We start from the raw sequence: 20,261 nt of genomic DNA, 5'->3' as shown, positions 1-20,261 counted from the left end.
TTTCATAGATGACTGGTCCTGATACGATTATATTTTCTTGCTTGCTGAGAAAGCAAATGCGTTGAACACTTTTATGATCTTCAAGGCTGAAGTGGAAATCTTCCATAGTAGAAAGATAAAATCTGTCAGGTCTGATAGGGGTGGTGAATATTATGGAAGAGCCAGTGATACAGGATAACTACTTGGACCCTTTGCCAAGTATCTACAGGAGCAGGGGATAGCTCCACAGTACTCCATGCCAGGCACACCACAACAAAATGGTGTAGTAGAGAGGAGGAATCGTACTCTGAAAGACATGGTGTGAACCATGGTCAGTAACACCAGTCTTCCAGAGTCTTTATGGGGAGAAGCATTCAAAACTGTGGCCTACATTCTCAACAGAGTGCCAAGTAAGTCAGTAAGCAAGACTCCCTATGAACTCTGGATAGGTAAGAAGCCTAGCCTTAGGCATCTTCGAGTCTAGGGTTGCCTTGCTGAGGCCAGAATCTTCAATCCACAGCAGAAAGTCTGGGACTCAAAAACTGTGAGCTGTTATTTTGTTGGGTACCCAGAAAGATTTAAGGGCTACAGATTCTATTGCCCAGGTGCAGCTGAATAGAATAGTGGAGATCACCCATGCCAAGTTTCTTGAGTCAGAAGGAGGTCTCTCTGTACCCCAAATCTTAAGGTTTGATGAAGGACAGATTAGAACATCCAGTGTGGCACCGGAGTCGAGCAGGCCCTTATTGATTGAAGACGGTGATTCTCACATGGATGTTGATGTGGATGTGCTAACAGATCTTGTTGTCCCTACCACTACAGTTGTGGATGTGCCACTCCCTGAGTGTGATGATTTGATACCAGCCAACACGGTTACTGCTACGGACCCTGAGCCTTTGAGGAGATCTACCAGGACTCGCAAGTCTACCATTCACTCAGATTATGTCACATATCTGAATGAGTGTGAGTTCGATATCAGTAAGGAGGAGGATCTTACTACTTTTCTGCAGGCAATTAATAGCAGGGAGTCTGATAAATGGGTGAAAGCTATGAAGGAAGACTTACAATCCATGCACAACAATGGTGTTTGGGAGTTGGTGGAGATTCCACAGGACTACAAAGCCATTGCATCAAAATGGGTCTTCAAGACCAAGACTGATTCTCAGGGAAACATAGAACGCTACAAGGCCAGACTTGTGGCAAAGGGCTTCACCCATAGAGAGGGGATTGACTTCAAGGAGACCTTCTCCCCTGTATCTTCAAAAGACTCATTCAGAATCATCATGGCTATAGTAGCACACTTTGACCTTGAGCTACATCAGATGGATGTGAAGACGACTTTTCTAAATGGGGATTTGGCTGAGCAGGTTTATATGCGTCAGTCCGAGGGTTTCGAAGAGAAAGGGAAGGAGCATCAAGTTTGCAAACTGAAAAAATCACTGTATGGATTGAAACAGGCTTTGAGACAGTGGTACTTGAAGTTCGATCAGATAGTGACCTCTTTCGGTTTTGTTGAGAATGCAATTGACAATTGCATTTACATGAAGGCTACCAGGGGCAAGTTCATTTTCTTGGTACTTTATGTTGATGGTATTCTACTTGCTAGCAGTGATCTTGGTTTACTTCGGGAAACCAAGTTGTTTCTGTCCAGTAACTTTGAGATGAAGGACATGGGTGAGAGCACCTATGTACTTGGCATCAAGATAAGTCGAGATAGAAAGAGAGGTCTTCTTAATTGGTTTGTCACAAAGGGCTTACATTGATAGAATTTTGAAGAGATTCAACATGTCCCAATGTTCAGGGAATGATACACCTATCAGCAAAGGGGATAAGTTGAACAAGCAGCAGTGCCTGAAGAATAACCTTGAGAGAGATTCTATGAAGGACAAGTCTTATGCTTTAGTCGTTGGAAGCTTGATGTATGCACAGGTGTGTACTCGACCTGACATCGCCTTTGTAGTTAGCGTACTTGGTAAGTTCCAATCTGATGCTGGTTTGGCTCATTGGACTGCTGCTAAGAAGGTAATGCGGTACTTATTGAGGACCAGGGATTTCAAGCTCGTCTATAGAAGAGATGAGAGACTTGAGGTGGTCGGGTACTCAGATTCAGATTTCATTGGTTGTACTGATAACATGAAGTCAACCTCTGGATATGTCTTCTTGATGGGTGGAGGTGCAGTTTCATGGAAAAGGGTCAAGCAGACTATTATTGCTTCATCCACCATCCAGGCGGAGTTTGTGGCATTGTTAGAGGCGATTAAGCAGGCTGTATGGCTGAGAAATTTCATTACAGAACTGAGGGTTGTTGACTCCATCTCCAAACCTTTGCAGCTCTGGTGTGACAACAACTCTGCAGCCATTTTCTCAAAGAACAACAAGAAGTCCAACAGCTCAAAGCACATTGAAATAAAACATCTTCTGGTCGGGGAGAAAGTGACTGAGGGAGAAGTTGATGTTGCACACATTCCTACTGAGAAGATGGTGGTTGATCCTCTCACCAAGGCTCTTTCAGTGGGAGTTTTCAGGGGTCATGTTACTTGTATGAGACTAGCAGAGTCTTTTGATATGCTTATTTAGTGGGAGTCTGTTTTCCCTTGGCTATTATTTGAGCTCTTTTATTTAACTAATGGTTTTGTATTCTTTTGCCATCTTAATACATTTACTGGTTATGGTTCATTACTTATTCTTGTATGACATGTCTTACAAAATGACGGTTAGCCATAGGCGGTATTTAGCCAAGGATTTCAAAAATGGCAATTAGCCATAGGCAGTATTTAGCCCAAGTTTTAAAATTGGCGGATAAGCCTTGGGCGGTAAGCCAAAGTATGGTGTTGACTCGAAGTTTGTGGCGGTTTAGCCCAAGTATGAGTCAATATCAAAGTGTACTACTTGTGAAGATGTTCAAGGTAGAGGACCTACAAGGAAATGAGCACTTACTTGCTGATCACTTGTTATGCTCTTGATTTCCTTGTTACATATACCCAAAGCGGTTCGAGTTAATAGATCTTTTGTGGCCTTGATGACAGAAAGTTGTATACCGTATGTTGAGGCATATCTTCTATTGTCGTTCGACACAAGTGGATATTAATAGAACCAAAGTAATTTTGAATGAAATTGGGACTCTGGCCAATTCCAATAAAGATACGTGTATTAATTTTGCCCAAGTGAGAGATTGTTGGGTTATTGGGCTTTATTAATATATGTTATCTTCATTGAGCCCATATGGTAAATAAAAATAATTCACTCCAGGTTAAGTAAGGGTATAACTGATCTTACACATTGTGGGAGTGTGATTAGGGTTAGGGAGAATATTATATATTCAACCCTAAGGTCCCCACAGCCGTCACTTGCTAATTTGAATTCCAACTCACGGGAGAGCAAAAGTGAAAGGCTGTGGAAGGCTAAGCGGAGGAAAAGCTTGGGGATCGATTTCAGTTATCAATCAAAAGGGTTTGTCTTGTTCTCCCTTAATTATTGATGCATTCCAAATTTATATGGGCATGTGATTGATTGATTGGGGTTATTAAATCCCTACAAAAACCTGAACTCCGCCATCGCTGAGATTAAAGGGGGTAAGAACGGGACCCAAGTAAGCTCTATCGACGGCAAGTAAAGCCTGAACACTAAACGTCTAAACCCTTTGGTGGGTCGACGGGTTTTAACGATTATGATGCTTATCTGAATCTTCTTCTTCATCGTGAGCATCGTGAGCATCGTCTTTCAGAGACCCAAGTATTCCAGCTATCATTCTTAAAAATCGCATTTCAAATGCAATTGAAAACACACAGAGAGAGTTGAGGAGTTGTGGCTGTGTGAGAGCTTTATTAATGGGTCAGACCTGAGGAGGGGTTCCTTCGTGGCTGATTTCGAGGAGAGCAAAAAAAAAAAAAGAGAGAGGAAGGGATCGGAGGGCCGGGAGAGTAGTTGTTCAAGTGGGGAAACGTTTGTGATTGTGCTTGTGTTGTTGCTTCTGACTTGTGAGTTCCAAAACGAAAACTTCCTTAATGTGAGAAAATTTTTGACTGCTTTTGGCGTATAAGAAAATGGAAAAGGTTGAAAATTGGAGAAAAGATAAATTGATTAAGAGGGATCTCCTCACGAGGTAAGTGGCCACTCTTCCTCAGCGGGTTTGAACTGCTCATCTACCTGAATCGACATAGTTACTCGGAGTGTGAGGGGAATAATGATGGCGGTCGGTGATTGTGATGGCGAGGTCGGCGATGGAGGTTTGTGTTTTCTTCAGTTTTGAAAAGATGAAGTTTAATCTCTAGTGGAGGTAAAAATGTAATAACACTTCATCCCAAATGGGATAAATATGGAATGAAGTGCTATTAAGGGTATTATGGATATTTATGTTAAACTTAGGCGATGACATCATCACTTAACTGTTCTAATTTAATGATTGAGGTACGATTATAAGAATGTTTCAAAATACAAGGGAGATTTTTGAAACTGATCAAATTTTAGGGATGGTAGACGTAATAGTTTGAAACCACAAGGGTGGTAAACATAAATTTCCCTTTTTTATTATTATTATTATTATTTTAATCTTCGCACTTGAGACAATGATGCAACTAGTGCGGTATACACCGAATCGCGTCAATTGTTGGGTTTTTTTTTTTTTTCTTCTTAGGTAAACTTGTTGGTTGAAGAAGGCCATTTTCTAACCTAGAGAAAGGGAGGAAAGTTGCTTAACCAAACATAGTCGGAGTCCAATTTATTTTTGTTTGTTATTTTAGGGTTTTTTTATAATTATCACCCCAAAATCTTTCATATTTACTAATACCCCCCTACAAACTTTGAAACAATTGTTACCCTCCCCTGTTGCATACTAATAACTAACTGGCCCCCACCATTACAGACCCGTAACGGAGGGGATTAGTCGTGAGAGTGTGCCATTGTCATGGGTTTTTTAAGACCAAAATGCCCTTTTGGGGTGGTAATTGTAAAAAACTCCCACCCCATCACCTTCCCTTCTCCTCCTCCTCCTCCTTCTTCTCCTTCTTCTTCTTCCATCCTATCACCGTCCCTTCTCCATCGTGGTTCTGTTGCTTTTTTTTTTTTTTTGGATAAATAATTGTTGCTGGTATTTGCTGAAGGCTGAAGCTTTAAATCTGATTCACAGATGCGACCACCTTCACTCCACAGTGGTTTCTTCTCCTCTCTTAAACAGGTAGCTGACCACAAAACCTCTAACCACCTACCGTTCTATCTATTTTTGTTATATTCTAATCAAATTTCTTAATCTGCTAACTCTATGATATATCTGAACAGGTTGAGAAGAGATTGAAATCAGAAGATTCATCGCACTTAATCAATCACTGTTCTTCATCATCAACAGATCATCTGGGTTCCCCCATTTTTCTCAACTGTGATCATACCAACAACAGCTCGAATCTCCAAGACAGCGATCCTCCTCAAGATTTCCTCTCGCAGTCCCTTGATTTCCCTCCGACCCAGAAGGAGCCATCACAACTGGACATTAAACAACAAAATCAGACTGTCGATGAGGCCGAAGACAACAATATTGAGCAGTTAATCGAATTTCTGGGTTTGTCGGAGTTAAGATTGGAAGAAGACGATGGAAAAGAAGGAGAGAAGAGATTTGTTACTGGAACTTCTGGGTCATGCTTTTGTCATGGTGGGTTTTATTCAAAGATTGCTGGGGTGAAGGGACCCAAATGTGAGAAAGAAATGGAGAGATTGGATGGATGGATTAAGTACTTGTTAAATGATGGTGGGGACGACATGAGCGAACCATTGAGTTTAGTTTACTTGCTTCTGGGCAAAGCTGCTTGTGCCTCACAAGATGCTGATGGTCTTAAAGGGCTTGAATTTCCTTCGACTATAGAAGAGTTTCTGTAGAATGATCCCCCCAAGTAGAGCGAGAGAGAGAGAGAGAGATTCTCCAGAGTAATATGTAATTTTTATGACAATCTTTGACTCTCAGCAATTCTTCAGAGTGCATTATCACTGTCAAAATATTTGTTTGCTTGGAAGCGAATGTAGATTAGGAATAAAAGGGTGAGTGAGTTGAATATTTGAGATGATTTTGGTATCCTATATATGTTAAGCTTCCACTGCCTGAGAAACTGAGGAGACAGGAGCATTGGGGACAATCAGTTTCGACTATGGACTCCAATTCAACAATCAGTTTTAGTAGTCCTTCAATCTCACCTTTAGTGGGGAGACCCCTCTACAATCTCAACTATGGACTTCTCCCAGAGTTTTATCAGGTCAAGAGTTTATGTATTCTCTCAATTGGATAAAGTAGTTGTGTTTGAACGAGTTCCTACAATTTGAATCAAATGATAATTTTGAGTTACAGAGTACTTCTATCAATTTAACAGAAGAATCAATTATATTACAGCAAGGTTACAACAATGGCTCTCACCCCCTGAAAGTAGTTGACTGCTGGCGGGAGGTTTGTGCTGATTGGCTATTACAGAAGAAGAAGAAGGAAAAGAAGAAGGAGAAGGAGGAGGAGGAGGAGGAGAAGGGACGGTGATGGGATGGAAGAAGAAGAAGGAGAAGAAGGCCACCCTTGGAGGTTCGTACAGTTAATGTGAGCAGGAAGAAGAAGAAGGAGACGAAGAAGGAGAAGGAGGAGGAGGAGAAGGGATGGTGATGGGGTGGGAGTTTTTTACAATCACCACCCCAAAAGGGCATTTTGGTCTTAAAAAATCCGTGACAATGGTACACTCGCACGACTAACCCCCTCCGTTACGGGTCTATAACGGTGGGGGCCAGTTAGTTATTAGTATGCAACAGTGGAGGGTAACAGTTGTTTCAAAGTTTTTGGGGGGATAATAGTAAATATGAAAGATTTTGGGGTGGTAATTATAAAAAAACCCTTTATTTTAATGGGAGAGCATATTTTGTGGAGAGCGCAAGGGCAGGCCATGTCGATGTTGCAACAAATGAGAATGCGTGCTGACATCTCGGAGGCGGAATTTCCACTTTTCGGAGTTTCTGGGCCCTAGTGAGCCTCAGGCGGGTGGCCCCAAGAAATTATGCAGCGGTGAAGGTTTGATCACGAGACCTCGCTTCCTGAGGCGGAGTCTCATGTCCCCTCCAAGCCAGCTGCGCTAACCCCTTGAGGTTTAAATCATTGTTTTTGTTGTAAGAGTCAACCGTTGGAGGAATGTACACCAAATGAGATTTGACCCGCCACTTGATTGCAACCATCCAACGTTCTAATAAAGCAACAAGCAGCACTAATATATCAGAAAAGAAATTCTCAATAGAAAACTTTTGAGTAAATATAGGTTTAGTACAGGGGTGTGACAGTAATTACCCCATATCTGTTTTCCGTAATGGATCACCACTATATATCAATGCTTTCTATACTTAAAAGTGTATAAATAAGAAGACTGCACACTCATCCACCTATAAGTTTTAAGCGTTTGAGAACTCTGAGAAAAAGAGAGAGAGAGAGAGATACGAGGAGTGATCATCAATGTCAGAGGAGGAAAAGCCGATCGTAATTGTCGGAGGAGGAATCTGCGGCCTCACCACTGCCCATGCTCTTCACAGGTACATACCCTTTTGTGTGTGTGTGCGTGTGCGTGTGCGCTTGCTTTTGCGCTTGCACTTGCACTCGCGTGTGTATGTGTGTGCCGATGCAATAGAGTTCAGAATTAGAAGTAATCCTGGACTTTGGTCTGCTTAATATTAACTCTAGGAAGAAAAAAAGAACTTTGCCCCTACACCCTGAGACAGGGGCGTGTGAAATGATCTTCGCACCCCTAGAACCGGGTGTGGCTGTCATTTCGCACGCCCCTGTGTCAAGGCACTAGGAAAGTGTGTGTTACGCAACCGAGTGATATTCTCTTTCCCTAACTTTATATATTGGATTTAACTTAATTGTATGAATGAAATAAATGAATATATGAAGTATGGGATATTGATTATTGATTACTAATGATGTATGATTAGGAAGGGGATTAGGACCACAGTGATAGAGAAGGCGGAATCTCTGAGGACAGAAGGAGGAGGAATCGCAATCCAACCAAATGGATGGCGTGCCCTGGATCAGCTTGGAGTTGGCCATCACCTCAGGCTCAAATCTATTCCCCTAATTATGTAAGTCCTTTTACCATATATGATATATCTCTCTTCACATTTTCATCTATTAATTTCAATTGAGTCCATCTATGCTTCAACCGGTCGCATGGTTCCTATGCCTAGATACAAGACTGCCTGAAATTACCTTCAGCCCCCTAATGAAATAAAAAAAAATATATTCACGCTGATCCCTCTAAGTGGGCTCTCATTGGTCCTCCTACTGGTTCAGACGCTAGCTATACAACCAGAAAGTGATCTCTTGCCCTTTGTTTTATTATGAATTTATAAATTGCAACCATTTTCAATTTTTAGAGGAAAATTACTGAACCCAACAATCATGTTTTCATCCATCTCCTTGTAGGTCTATGAGAACATGTGTGGGGCATCCAATAATAGGGGTAGAAATTTTCATTTCATGGGGTCGAGACGAACATTTCACCTTTCCTGTGTTTAGGTATAGGTGCCACGCAACTTGGCAATCTTTTTTTTCCCTAATATAATCATGGATGTGCAAATTTCAATACATACTTCTCACATAATAATAAACAATATAGTTCATATTGACACTCTCTCTCCTATTCCGACCATGTGAATCCTAATGATACCATTCTCCAAGCCCTCATTGGTGTAGTGTGCAGCTTCCTTCTTATACTGGCGAGAAACCCTCCCCCATTAATTATATACATACTTTTGCAGGAGTCGAGATATTAGCCTCTCCAATGGTACACAACAAGAGATATCATTCAGGTAAGTTCCTTAAATTTCCAATTTATGTTGATTCAGTAAATATGGACTTCAGATTTGGTACTTGACAAACATATACTATTTTTTTTTTTTTTTTTTCTCTTTTAAAGGAATGTAGAAATCCGATGCCTCAAAAGGAATGATCTCATCGAAATCATGGCTGAGAATTTGCCTTTCGGAACGATACGCTTCGGATGCCAAATAGTTAAAATGGAATTTGATCCTATTAATTCTTCTCATACCAGTCTTTATCTGCAGGATGGAACTACCATCAAGGCCAAGGTAAAACTCCATATCATTTCTTTGGTTGTATGTATGTATGTATGTATGTATACTAATGATGGACGATGATGATTCACATTTATTATTTACACAGGTTGTAATAGGTTGTGATGGAGTAAATTCAGCGGTGGAAGATTGGTTAAAGTTGAAACCAACGAAGCGTTTTAATCTGTCTGGAGTGGTAGGTTTCACAAATTACCCAAACGGGCATGGCTTCGGCAATGAGTTCGTTCGAATAAGGGGAGACCATATACTGGTGGGAAGAATACCAATCGATGATAAGCTGATTTATTGGTTTGTGACTCGATCACGGACTCCTCAAGGTAACACAAACTATTATTAGTATATTTGCCTACAAATAATTATCCCTAGTGACGCATAACGCTTCACTATTTGCCATGTGGCAGTAAATGAGTTAGTCCATATGATAGATATAATGATGAATTTTCTACACAGATACAATGGTTTCGAAAGAACCGAAGCTCCTTAGAGATTCAACTATGGAATTAATCAAGGATTATCCAGCAGAAATTCCAGAAGTAATAAAGAATTGTGACCTTGACTCACTATTACTGGTTAGCTTGAGGTATCGAGCACCATGGGACATACTACTAGAGAGCTTTAGGAAAGGAACCGTCACAGTGGCTGGAGATGCAATGCATGTCATGGGACCATTCGTCGGACAAGGTGGTGCTGCAGCACTAGAGGATGCAGTTGTGCTTGGGAGATGCTTTGCACAAGAGATGGTCGTGAACCCAATGGAAAGTAACAAGAGCAGTTGGGATTGGAAGAAACAAGAAGAAGAAGAAAAGGCAATGTTGAAGAGAATTGAGAAAGCAATTGATCGATACGTTAAAGAGCGAAAGATGAGGATTCTGAGGTTGGCTCCACAGACCTATCTCATTGGTACACTATTGCAAACCACATCACCGGTCACTAAATTTTTTAGTTTCATTCTTGTTTTAATCTTCTTCGCCATTTTTCCAAACCACTCCCTTTATGATTGTGGCCAGCTTTAAGATCATCAATAGCTAACTTAGAAGCTTCTGGCCTTTTTTGTATTAGTTTTGAAATTCCCAGGTTGACACTGAGAGGGAGGTGAATCAAGGTCAAAAGTTTTCTCCAAAAATATTCCCAACACACGTTATAACTCACCCTTGGTATTCTCAACAATGATGGCATGGTATCAATCAACACAAACCCAAACACACTGTTGTATGCACTTCCACCTCGTCACCACAAAGTGGTCAGTTCTACAATTAGTGCACACTCATCCTGTCATCACCATAGCACTCCAATATCCTAACAATAATAATACAACCACAATAACACATGATATAACGTGTTCGGCGATGTGCCTACATCCATAGAGTAATGGCCAAGCTGACCTCAACATTTACTCTCACTAGTGATTTTAACTGCAAGTTACAGCTCAGGAACATCCTATCCTACTTTGACACTTGTATACACAAGTGCAAGGACAACAATCCCAAGTGGTGTATTTCAGCAGCAACAACGACACAGGGAGACCATTCTGCTTCAACCCTTGACACAACAAAGGCAAGGACTACAATCCCAAACCCTAGACAAGCCCTAACTTGCTGAGTTTACAATGAAAGACCAATAGTAATCAAATCCCCCCAATTACATCATAGTCTAGGCTTATCTACACTAACCAAACACTAGAACAATATAAATAGGGACTTGCGAATGCAGATTACCTAACTTGTGTATTCCCGCTGACAACTGTCACCTCCAATGTGTTGAAAACTAGGAATCAAACTGTATGCGCAACGATCATCAAAACTTAGGGTGTCAAACCGAAACCGAAACCGACTGTTTACAATCGAACCGAATCGGACCGCAGAAAATGGTGCAATTCTGATTTCACATGTTCTACATCCGGTTCGGTTCGGTTCAAAACCGGGTAATCATTTGGTTAACCGCATTTTGAACCGAATTGGAACCGGATAGAATCCAAGAGTCCAGAAGTGTCTAATCCTTTTTCCTTTTACGTTTTACCCTAATCGTTGGCTAATCCCTTTCCCTTTTACCCTTGAGGCTTTAGTAGTTTAGTTACATACTTACCAGTTAACACGACTACAAAGTTTCTACCTTGTCTTTACGCCACCGGCTGCCTCCCCTTAACATTCAATCGCTCACTTCACTTTGTCTTCTTCACGGTCTCATCTCTCAGGGTGGTTTCAAAGTTGCAGTGGAGTTCCATAACAATTATTTATTCTTAACTGCAAGAGGTAAAATCAATATTCTATTATTATCAATCATTTTTTCAGAAGTTTATTGGTATTGAGTATTCTATTTTTTTTGCTATCAATCATGTTTTCGGTAATGCGCTTGGTTGCTGTCTTGGTTCTCGAGTTTCTCTCGACCATGGGCTGTGTCTTTTACTGTCTCTCTTGCATGGGGACCATATCGAAAATACTTTTTCTGATCTTCCCATACCCATCTAAGGCATGACGAGGCATTTGGGATGTCTCCTCAGAATCTCAGATTCATGTTGGCCCCTGTGAAAGTGCAAAATTTAAAGGATTTTTTGTCAGCTTTACCAAAAAAATAAAGTATTCTTTGTCAGTTGGTGTCTTTGTATTATTGGTGTTGACATAAGGGCCTTGTATTATAGAATACTTATATTGAAAATCCACTAAGTTAGATTCTGTAATCTTTTGTCAGTTTCTGTTTTGCTAATTTTTTATCATTATCTATTTATAATAAATTAAACTATAATTGTAAGCTCTTATAATCTTATTACATACAAAATTATACAGTTTAAGAAATGATAAAATGCTTCACTATATTTGTGTTTCTAATACGTGCATGCTAATATGGATTGAAATATGAGTTTGTTTTAATATGTTTACTATTTTTTTGTATTTGTAGGTGCTTTAGATATTGTATTTTCTCTTCATTGGTAAAATGGAAAGATCTGAAATTGAGATGAAAGAGTCAAATGATGGTAGTCTAGTACCACATCCCCCTATGGCTGGGTCTGTGCCTGGGATAACAATAGAGGTTAAAAAGGAAACTACTTCCCTTCCTAAGAGAAAACCCAAGGCTAGGACAACATTTTGTTGGACCAGCAATTTGTTCACATAAGTAGATCCAAAAGACTATCCTAATGGAAAGTCTAGGGCTCAATGCACTAAATGTGATTATTCTTGGCTGACCCTAACAAAAATGGAATTTTTAGCTTGAATAATCACATGAAAAGGTGTCTGAAACGTGAGAACTTGGACATAAAGCAAATGTTTCTGCAATCATCTAGTGAGAAGTTAAATGTGAGTGATTTAAAATTGACCCCGAAGTTGTTCGTGAGATGATTTTGACTCTAATTGTCAAAAATGAACTCCCTTTAAGATTTGTAGAGTATGAAGAATTTAGGAAATTGATGTTATATATATACCCTGAGCACCACCCCATTAGTAGATATACACTTTTGCGGTATATAAGAAGGAGAAGAACAACATCAGAGAGGTAGTCAAAAGTTTTGCTGGGAGGGTTTCAGTGACCACTGATTTGTGGACCTCCATCTCCAATGATGGTTATATGACTCTTACAGCCCACTATATTGATAAGTCATGGGTTTTACATAAGAGATTGATCAAATTTATAGTCTTGACTCCTCCACACATGGGTGCACCTATTTGTGAGGTAGTTGACAAGATTTTGACTGAGTGGGGGGATTGAAGGGAGATTGTTTTATTGTAAAGTATATAATGCAAGTGCAACTGATGTATTTGTTTCTCATTTGAGAACAAATTTGAATGCAAAGGATGCATTAGTGTGTAAGGGGGAATTTTTTTACATCCGTTGTTGTGCACTTATCTTGAACCTCATTGTGTAAGATGGTATCAAACTGATTGATAAAGCAGTTCAAAAGGTACGGGATAGTGTAAAATTTGTAAAGAGTTCTCAAGCAAGGAAGGTGAGGTTTGCAGAAAGTTGTGGGCAAATAGGTTTGAACACCAAGAGGGGCTTACATGGAGATGTTAGTACAAGATGGAATTCAACATTCCAGATGCTTGATGATGTTTTGTTCTGTCGTCAAGCTTTTGACAACTTTGAGAACTTAGAGTCAAACTATAGAGATCTCCCTACTGAGGAGGAGTGGGCAAAGATTCAAAAAATTACAAACTTTTTGAAACCTTTTGAGGAAATCACGAAGCAGTTACCTGGTTCAAAAAATCCAACCTCCAATTTATATTTTGTAAATGTGGTTCATATTTATATGCGTTTAAATGATGGGTCTTTGTTTGAGAGAGATTTTATGTTGGAGATGGTATCTTCCATGAGAGAGAAATTCAATAAATATTGGGTGAAATATTCATTGATTTTATCCGTTGGTGTTGTTTTTGATCCCTGCTATAAGTTGGGAGTTATTGAGTGGGCATATGAGGAGATCCATGGTGATGATAAATTACTCATTGATGAGTCTGTTGACCGTGTGAGATCAGCTGTGCACCGACTTTATAGCGAATACAAGAGCATGACGAAAGAGCAGTGGTAGTCTTTGACTTCTGGTTATGAGGAGGTTGAGGATCCGTTCACTAAGTGGTCAAACAGGAAGAAGCCTATAGCTGATGAGAAGTCTGAATTGGACCAATACCTTGCAGAAGATAGAAAACCATCAACCGAGGAATATGATGTTTTAATATATTGGAAGGGATGTGAGGGCCAATACCCTGATTTGTCTTGGCTAGCCCGTGGTATTTTGGCAATTCTTGTGTCCACGGTTGCGTCTGAGTCTACATTCAGTGCTGGGTTAGAGTGATTGATAAATACCGAAGTAAATTGCTCCCAAAGAATGTTGAGGCTTTCGTATGCCTACGTGATTAGATCTATGATGTGAACTATGGAGGTAATATTTTATTTTCTAATCTTAAATTAAATTACTTGGACATTGATAGTTTTAGAGTGTTAAGTAATTTTTACTTTTTTATGAAGATGAAATGGATGCAGATATAGATATTGAAGAGTTATCAAAAGCCTTGGGAGATGTGTTTGCAGCATCCCCTACACCTTGTGACACTCCTGGCATCATCACCACCATTATTGAATGATTAGGTATATTATGAACTACTTGTCTTACATTTATTTTCTATTTCTGTAATTCCATATATATTTTCTGAAGGCAATGTTTCCCTTTTGCAGGGCATGAAGCAATGATTGCATGAAGAGAAGGGGGAGGGAGTGGAGAACTTTTGATTTCTGGTAGATTCCTGGTCAAGCTTTCCTTCTTATAATTTCATTTTACAAACCCATTTGATCCTTCTATAATATCATTGAACTTGCCAACATGATTTTCTCTTGCTTTTACCTTAATTGGATTGACTAACTAATTTATAATACCTGTGGAGGGTTAGCTTGTTCAGTATAGGTACCAACTTACAATTTCTTTATTTATCTTTTATTGCAGTTAAGAAATTAACAAGAAAATTTACATTCACTTTGCATAACAGGGAAGTGTTGAAATCTTTGGAGCAGAACATTCTAAAGGGTGGAGACAGGAACATCTAAGCTCATCTTTGTTGAGTTGAAACTCTTAGAAGAAGATAAAGTGTAATATCCTGGAATAATAAGGGAATTAATTTAAAGTTTTATCTATTATGTATATCCTATAGAAGTGACAGAAGGATGATTGGAATTTTGAGAAAGCCCTGAGAGCACTTTGGCCTTGAGACAACCAATCAGAGGTTAGAACTTTTACCTAAAATAATATTTTACTGGTTTTTAGGCCGAAATAAGTCCGTACATAGTCAAGGTTAGCTCCCAGGAGTTATTTTGGAAGTTTTACCAAAAAGGGTAAAAAAGTCATTTTCAGGGTTTTTGGAGAGAGAAACTAAAAAGGGTATTTTTGAAAATTTTCATAATAAATAATTTAATAAGTAAATCAATAAATAATTTAATAAATGCTCACTATTTGAATAATACATTAATTTCTAATTAGTACAACCAAACAAACCTTAACCTTATTTGGGCTAAACCTAAACTGGTCTAGTTCTAATGTGAATGGGCCTAACATTTGTGGACTTAATAAATTATAATTTGATTAATATAACTTAATAAAATAGCATTATTTTAAAAGATTTATTCTTAAACGATTTATGTAGACTATATAGATTTTATTTGATTTTTTTTTAATAAGAGGATTGAAGTGATGTGGCAATCTCCCATTGATTGGAGACTTAGCACTAGGAGAATCTTTTCTCTAAGGATAGAGAAAATCTCCATGGAATAGAATCCTACAAAAATAAGGAAGTTAAGTTAGATTAAAACTACCAAATCTGATTTTAAATTAAAAACCCCAAGCCAAAGATTCCTTTTGAAATAATTCTATTGGAGGAAAATAAATCAAAATTTGAATAGGATTTTAAGAAGAATCATAAAAGGATTTGATCTAATATTCAAAAGAGTTTTAAATCTGGAAAAATAGGAGTGGAAGCTCCTATATTCCCTAGCAAAAAACGTGAGAGAGTGAGAGAAATCGTGGAAGAGAAAGAAAGGAGAAAGGAAGGAAAAGAAAAAGGAAGAAGGAAAAGAGTAGAAGAAAAGAAGAAAGGAAGAAAAAGAGAAGAGGAAGAGAAAAGGATCATAATTATTACCTCGCCTCCTTTAATAAACCTGTAGATGCATTGTTCTCATCATCTTCCATTAGAGCACTTTCAAAGCTTTGTTAGGAAATGTGATTTTTCAAGCAAATGGTGAGTTGATTCTATCCCGTACAGATTTGACCTTTTCTTGTTGCGAAGACCATAACTCAGTCAATACAGATCAAAATCGATTGATTCTAACTTTGTTAGTCAATAGACACTGAAATATACAAATTTTGCAAAAATAGACATCTTCCAATTTCGCCTCTAAGTGGACCAAAAGTTGAGTTGAAGTTGAGTAAGGAATTCTGGAAATTTCAAATTTCAGGAGAAGTACACATTGATTATTTCGACAAATCTGTCAGTGCACTTTATGATTCCATACTTGTAATCTTCATTCCTTTGATCCTCTATTTGATTTATTCTCCAATGATCTATGCTCTATTTGATTTGACCTCCAATGAAACTATGTCTATTTGATTTGGTTTATGAGGATCTATTCCTATCAAAATACTGATCTTATGATTTTAAGTGGATACATCTTAAGCCAACCTATGATCTATTCTAATCGCAATTCAATTGATTTGGTGAACCTATCTTTTGGTTATTTACCATAGTAATTTTATATAGTGAATATCATATGTCATGATTTAAATTCCTATAGCAATATTAATGTTGTGATTCATTTTCATGTATGTGTTTAAAGGGAGAATTTTTATGAAATTACACTGCATGTTATTTTGTGAGTTGGGGATTATGTTCTCCTACATTTGGATTAAAAAAAAAATTATTGATTTACACCTAATCGTAAAGACATATTGTTTAAGGCTGTATTACATTACAGGCCGTACCACGTTGCAGGGCACTATGTCATAATCCTGAAGGATATATATTAGTAGCCATAAGAGTTGGTATTGGTGAAACTTGGAAATAGTTAAAGGTTGTATCACGTTACAGGCCGTATTACGTTATGGGGTCATATTTCATGTTCACCAAAAATTTATTTGAAAATGTTCGAGAGAAAATTATTTTAAAGCATGAGCATAGCATTACCTCATTTGTTTATGATCTTCTATTGACTGTTGTTATTCCTTAATTTGTGTCTCTAATTTTGAAATACTCGAATGGTTATTAAATTGTGTACTTGCTAAGCTTTTTCCCGAAAGCTCACCCCTTACAAATTTCATATAATGAGCCCTTAAAACCTGAAACCGTAGGTGGACGAGCGATTGAAGAGGAAGAGCCATGTGATGATAATGATGGACCTTACCACTACAAGAAAACTCATTTTTGGCGACGGTTTTTTCCCGTTGCTAAAAAACAAAATCCGTTGCTAAAAATCTGTGTGACGATTTTCTAACCCATTGCCATAACCATTGCCATAAATGGTGCAGCTAACAATAGGCGACAGTAAAAGGTGTGACGTTGGGAAAAAATATATTATGCAACGGTAAAAATAATATAGTTACCTAAAAATGTATTTTTGGCAACACTGTATAACTTACCATTGCTAAAAATAATATTATAGCAACGGAAAAAAATAAACCGTTGCCATAAATAGTATTTTAGCAACGCAATGAACCGTCATAACAATAAAAATATACCGTAGGCCGTACTTATAGCTAGCATTTTGGGCGACGGTATTAAAAAAACCGTTGTCATATATGTAATAACAAAAATAAATAAATTACTTTTGCACAATTATATATTACCTGTAATTACATCAGTATACATTGTCATTTAAAAAAAATAAAATTAACCACACATCCAAATAAGAATGGATTGCTGTCAATTCACTTCTAAAAAAGGACTACAATCATAATTAAGAACTCATTGCTCTAATTACGCTGTTATATATTAATTAAGCTTCATAGACTTTGCACTCCTCATCAGCTGGGCGGGTTTGTCTTGCAAAACTCTTCCAATGGATCTCCATTCTCTTTCACAGGGAATAGACCCTATAGATTTTACACATGCATTTATCAAATTAAGAAAAAGGAGAGATGAGGAAAAATGGAGAAGAAAAAGTTCAAAAACTAGCATTCAAGTTATTTAAAGGTACTAGACCAGAAATGTGGAATCATCTGTGGATACCATTCAAAAATTTCAAGTTTAGAAAGGCTAAATAATGGAAAGTAAACCAGTATGACCACTGGAGGGGATGAAGGTCGATCATTCCGACTCCAACTTACTACTTAAAGCCCAAGAAACAATTTGGTTACACATGTCCTGAGCAAAAGATCAAGTTATTTAAAGGTAGCACACAATTAAACTGACATTCTACATTGAAATTAATCAGAATTCTAAAGTATGGTAGCTCGATCCTCCCTTATCCACATCAATAGGAAAAATATCTAAGACCCATCCACTATAAAGTAATCACAAAATAAGCTATTTCCCAACCTAGGAAGATAGGACACGTCAAGTGCAATATTGAATGGTATAAATTATTTAAATAATTCAGAGCTATAAGAAAGAAATAACGAGGAAACTTTCAAACAACACAGTTAGAAGCACCAAATCAGTTTGATGAGCCAAAGACTTCTTAACACTTCTAAAAAAACTTCCTCATGAATGTATAAATACAGAAAATTAAGGAAAATACCAGTAGCTAATGCATAATTAAGACCAAGTTTTACGAATAAGGTAATGGCACTGCCACAAACAACCTTAGACAACTACTAATCATCAATCCCAAACAACGGTACACATAATCAAAGCCAACATGAAAAGAAACATCTCACAGTGGTACACTATTGACCAAATATTGGATTCCCTCCTAAACTTGGGAACCCAATATTTGGTTTTATCCTTCCACTTCAACTCTAGACAAGAATCTACAAAATCATTCAATCAAGGATGTACCAATTGTACATACCAAACATAGGATGTGTTATACTTGTAAACTCTCTTCTATATATACTTTGTAATATTCTGTTCTTTCAATCAAGGAAAATTCATTCAATCAAATTATGGTTTAGTATGGTATCATGAGCCACATTTAGGCAAGGCCTAAATCTGATCCTTCCTCCCACCCACTTTCTTCTCTTTTTCCCTATAAATCAGATTCTCTTACACCCCCTTCTCTTGTCATTTCTCCTAAATCCGATCCTCCCACCCACTTTCTTTTCTACTTCCCTCAAAATCAGATTCTCTTTCTCCTTGTCATTTCTCAACCTCCCCTCCCACGTTCTCCACTTCCCTTTCATTCCCCTCTCTTACCTTCATTCTTTCTCCATCCTTCACAATGGGAGATCAATCTCCAACCAATGGCTCCCTCAATGCCCTCACTCCCACCACCATTCTCTCCACCCCTTCATCCACTTCAACTCATCATCTCCTCTCTCTCAAACTCACACCCACAAACTTTCTCCTTTGGAAGACTCAACTGGAGCCCTTTCTTTAAGGGCAAAACTTATATGGCTATGTTGATGGATCTCTTCCATGCCCTTCGGATGCTACTGCTGCCTCTCTTTGGCGTCAACAGGACGTCTTGCTTCGTTCTCTCCTCATTGCTTCCCTCTCCAAGGAGGTTGTTCCACTAGTCCTTGGTAAACTCACAAGCCATGAAATCTGGAAGGCTCTCACAACAGCCTTTGGCTCAACTTCTCAAACTCTGCTCGTGGCCCTTCGTATCAATCTCAAAGATGCTATGCAAAACCCTGATGGAAGTGACTCTATCTTTCTTCGCTGCCTCAAGGCTTTGGCAGATGAACTTGTTGCCGCCGGACAACCCATCTCTTCTATTGATTTCAATCTTCATGCCTATGGGGCATTGAAGATGGACCTCAAAGACATTGTTCCTTCTTTGCTAACAAGGACAGAACCACTGCCATTCATTGAGCTTCATTCAATGCTCCTCAGTCATGAGTTCTTGAAGAACTCCTCCCTTCATTAGACTTCCATCATGACAACCAATGCCACTAATCCTAGTGCCCATCTGACATCGAAGGATAACCCAGATACCCAACACCCTTCTTATGGCCGTGGGGGTTCACGTGGTCAATGGGGGAGTGGTTCTGGCCATTTTCCAAGAGGGCGTGAACAAGGCCGCCAATGATGCTCTCACTATCGCCGGAACAATCATTCTGACGCCACTTGTTACTACCGTCCAAGGGGACCCCCTACTGCCCATTACACCTCCCCCAACCCCTTCCTCCACCACCCGTCCCCACTCCCCACCCCTCCCTACCATGGCACCACGACCCTCTCCTCCCCACCCCCTCTTACCCTCTATCTGTAGCCTTAACCTGGTACCATGATATGGGGCAACCCACCATGTTATGCCAGATCTTCAGTCCCTCGTAACCTATGACTCCTATGGTGGTAATGAGCAACTTTTTGTAGGTAATGGAAGGGGCTGCCGATCTCTAATATCGGTTCTGCCACAATCAATTCTCCCTCATCTTTTATTTTCTTTTATTTAAATGATGTCTTGCATGTTCCCTGTATTTCAAACCCCTCCTTTCCGTTCAAAAGTTTGCCAAGGATAACAATGCATATTTTGAGTTTTACCGCTCTCTCTTTCCTGTGAAGGATTAGACAACTAAGGAGGTTCTACTATCCGACCTGAGTAAGGAT

General features: G+C 38.9%; 2 protein-coding genes and 1 long non-coding RNA gene across 3 annotated transcripts in view; all 3 read left to right on the top strand.

The window, feature by feature from the left end:
• The window catches only part of LOC122660119 (monooxygenase 1-like), a 36,156-nt gene extending 26,044 nt beyond the window's left edge, over positions 1 to 10,112 (top strand). Inside the window, exon 6 of the mRNA XM_043855302.1 lies at positions 9,529 to 10,112. Coding sequence (XP_043711237.1) covers positions 9,529 to 10,091 — 563 coding nt within the window. The 3' untranslated portion in view covers positions 10,092 to 10,112. The remainder of the gene's footprint in view (positions 1 to 9,528) is intronic.
• LOC122660122 lies at positions 5,058 to 5,563 on the top strand. The gene is made up of 2 exons (XR_006332626.1): positions 5,058 to 5,152; positions 5,254 to 5,563. It is a non-coding gene; the product is annotated as an uncharacterized LOC122660122 (long non-coding RNA).
• A 1,894-nt stretch (positions 10,113 to 12,006) lies between the features above and the next one.
• On the top strand, positions 12,007 to 13,861 carry LOC122659418 (zinc finger BED domain-containing protein RICESLEEPER 2-like). The gene is made up of 3 exons (XM_043854531.1): positions 12,007 to 12,046; positions 12,936 to 13,534; positions 13,622 to 13,861. The coding sequence occupies exons 1-3, from the start codon at positions 12,007 to 12,009 to the stop codon at positions 13,859 to 13,861; spliced, it is 879 nt and encodes a 292-aa protein (XP_043710466.1).
• The last annotated feature ends 6,400 nt before the right edge of the window (positions 13,862 to 20,261 follow it).

The sequence above is a fragment of the Telopea speciosissima genome, chromosome 4 (genome assembly GCF_018873765.1).
Source record: "Telopea speciosissima isolate NSW1024214 ecotype Mountain lineage chromosome 4, Tspe_v1, whole genome shotgun sequence".
NCBI classification, from domain to species: Eukaryota; Viridiplantae; Streptophyta; class Magnoliopsida; order Proteales; family Proteaceae; genus Telopea; species Telopea speciosissima.
Note: the sequence above shows the minus strand (reverse complement) of the source record. Positions and strands in the feature narration are given on the sequence as shown.

Coding starts and splice junctions, on each gene's coding strand:
- LOC122659418 (XM_043854531.1), top strand. CDS start 12,007: ATGGAAAGATCTGAAATTGAGATGAAAGAGTCAAATGATG. Junction 12,047..12,935: donor GATGAAAGAGTCAAATGATG/GTAGTCTAGTAC, acceptor TCATTGTGTAAG/ATGGTATCAAACTGATTGAT. Junction 13,535..13,621: donor TTGATGAGTCTGTTGACCGT/GTGAGATCAGCT, acceptor GGTTATGAGGAG/GTTGAGGATCCGTTCACTAA.